Source organism: Penaeus monodon, chromosome 25 (genome assembly GCF_015228065.2).
Source record: "Penaeus monodon isolate SGIC_2016 chromosome 25, NSTDA_Pmon_1, whole genome shotgun sequence".
Taxonomy (NCBI): domain Eukaryota; kingdom Metazoa; phylum Arthropoda; class Malacostraca; order Decapoda; family Penaeidae; genus Penaeus; species Penaeus monodon.
The window spans coordinates 39,626,107-39,626,962 of NC_051410.1; the positions used below are offsets into that span (position 1 = coordinate 39,626,107).

At 35.3% G+C, this 856-nt stretch overlaps 1 protein-coding gene across 1 annotated transcript in view; it reads right to left on the reverse strand.

Moving 5' to 3' along the window:
• LOC119589252 (DCC-interacting protein 13-alpha-like) overlaps positions 1–856 on the reverse strand; it is a gene marked incomplete in the record, with an annotated part of 61,984 nt that overhangs the window by 3,724 nt on the left and 57,404 nt on the right. The window contains 1 exon segment of the mRNA XM_037937867.1: positions 364–559. Coding sequence (XP_037793795.1) covers positions 364–559 — 196 coding nt within the window.

The window sequence follows — 856 nt, forward strand, 5'->3', positions numbered from 1 at the left end:
TGCTTGACTGTAAACAAAATTTTTTATCATACTAGCACATTTTTCTCTACCATGCTAACATCTGGCCACCTTCTCTCAAGTCTTTAATGCCAAAAATAGTTCAAAGAAAAAATAGCTTATTGACAATGAGGGGTACCAATATATTTGGAACCATATTTGGTAGCTCTACCATACTTGGATAAAATTAGGTGTCACTGCTATATAAACGAGTGCACTGGGGTATTCAATAAAGATTGAAATAAAATTTTAGATAGAGATAAAGCATGATTTTTTTTTTTACTACTGAGAACTCCCACTGTACCTACTTAGAAAAATACAGAAGTACAAGACATTAAGTAAAACAATCATTCATTTATAACTCACTTGTGATTTTCACTGTGAGCTGCCCAATAAGCAACATCGCTCAGACTATGTCGCAGACAAACATTGCCCGTTGAAGGCTCTGAGAGAATCAAGTGTGACTGCGATGTGGAGAGGTGCAGCTCCATGGTGGAGAAGACGTTGTGGATAGCTCTGGCTGCCAAAATCCTGCGCATCACCTCACACACCACAGCCTGGCCTGGAGATTTCACAGCAATAATCTTAACTCTAGTGAAATAGATCACTGGTGTTCTTAGAATTTGCAAGTTCAAAAGAAGAAGAAAAAAAAAAGAGTGTGGTTTATGTTACTACTGATGAATATCAAAATCAGTCAATTCTGATATATATATGTATATTTTCAAGAAATTTTATAATGACAAATATAATTCCAGAGGCAAAGGCATTTCTTCTTATGAATCATGAAAATAATAAACCAACTGTGGTATAATTTTGGCTGAGGAACTAACTAAACTTGTAAAGAAGGTACAGATGAATC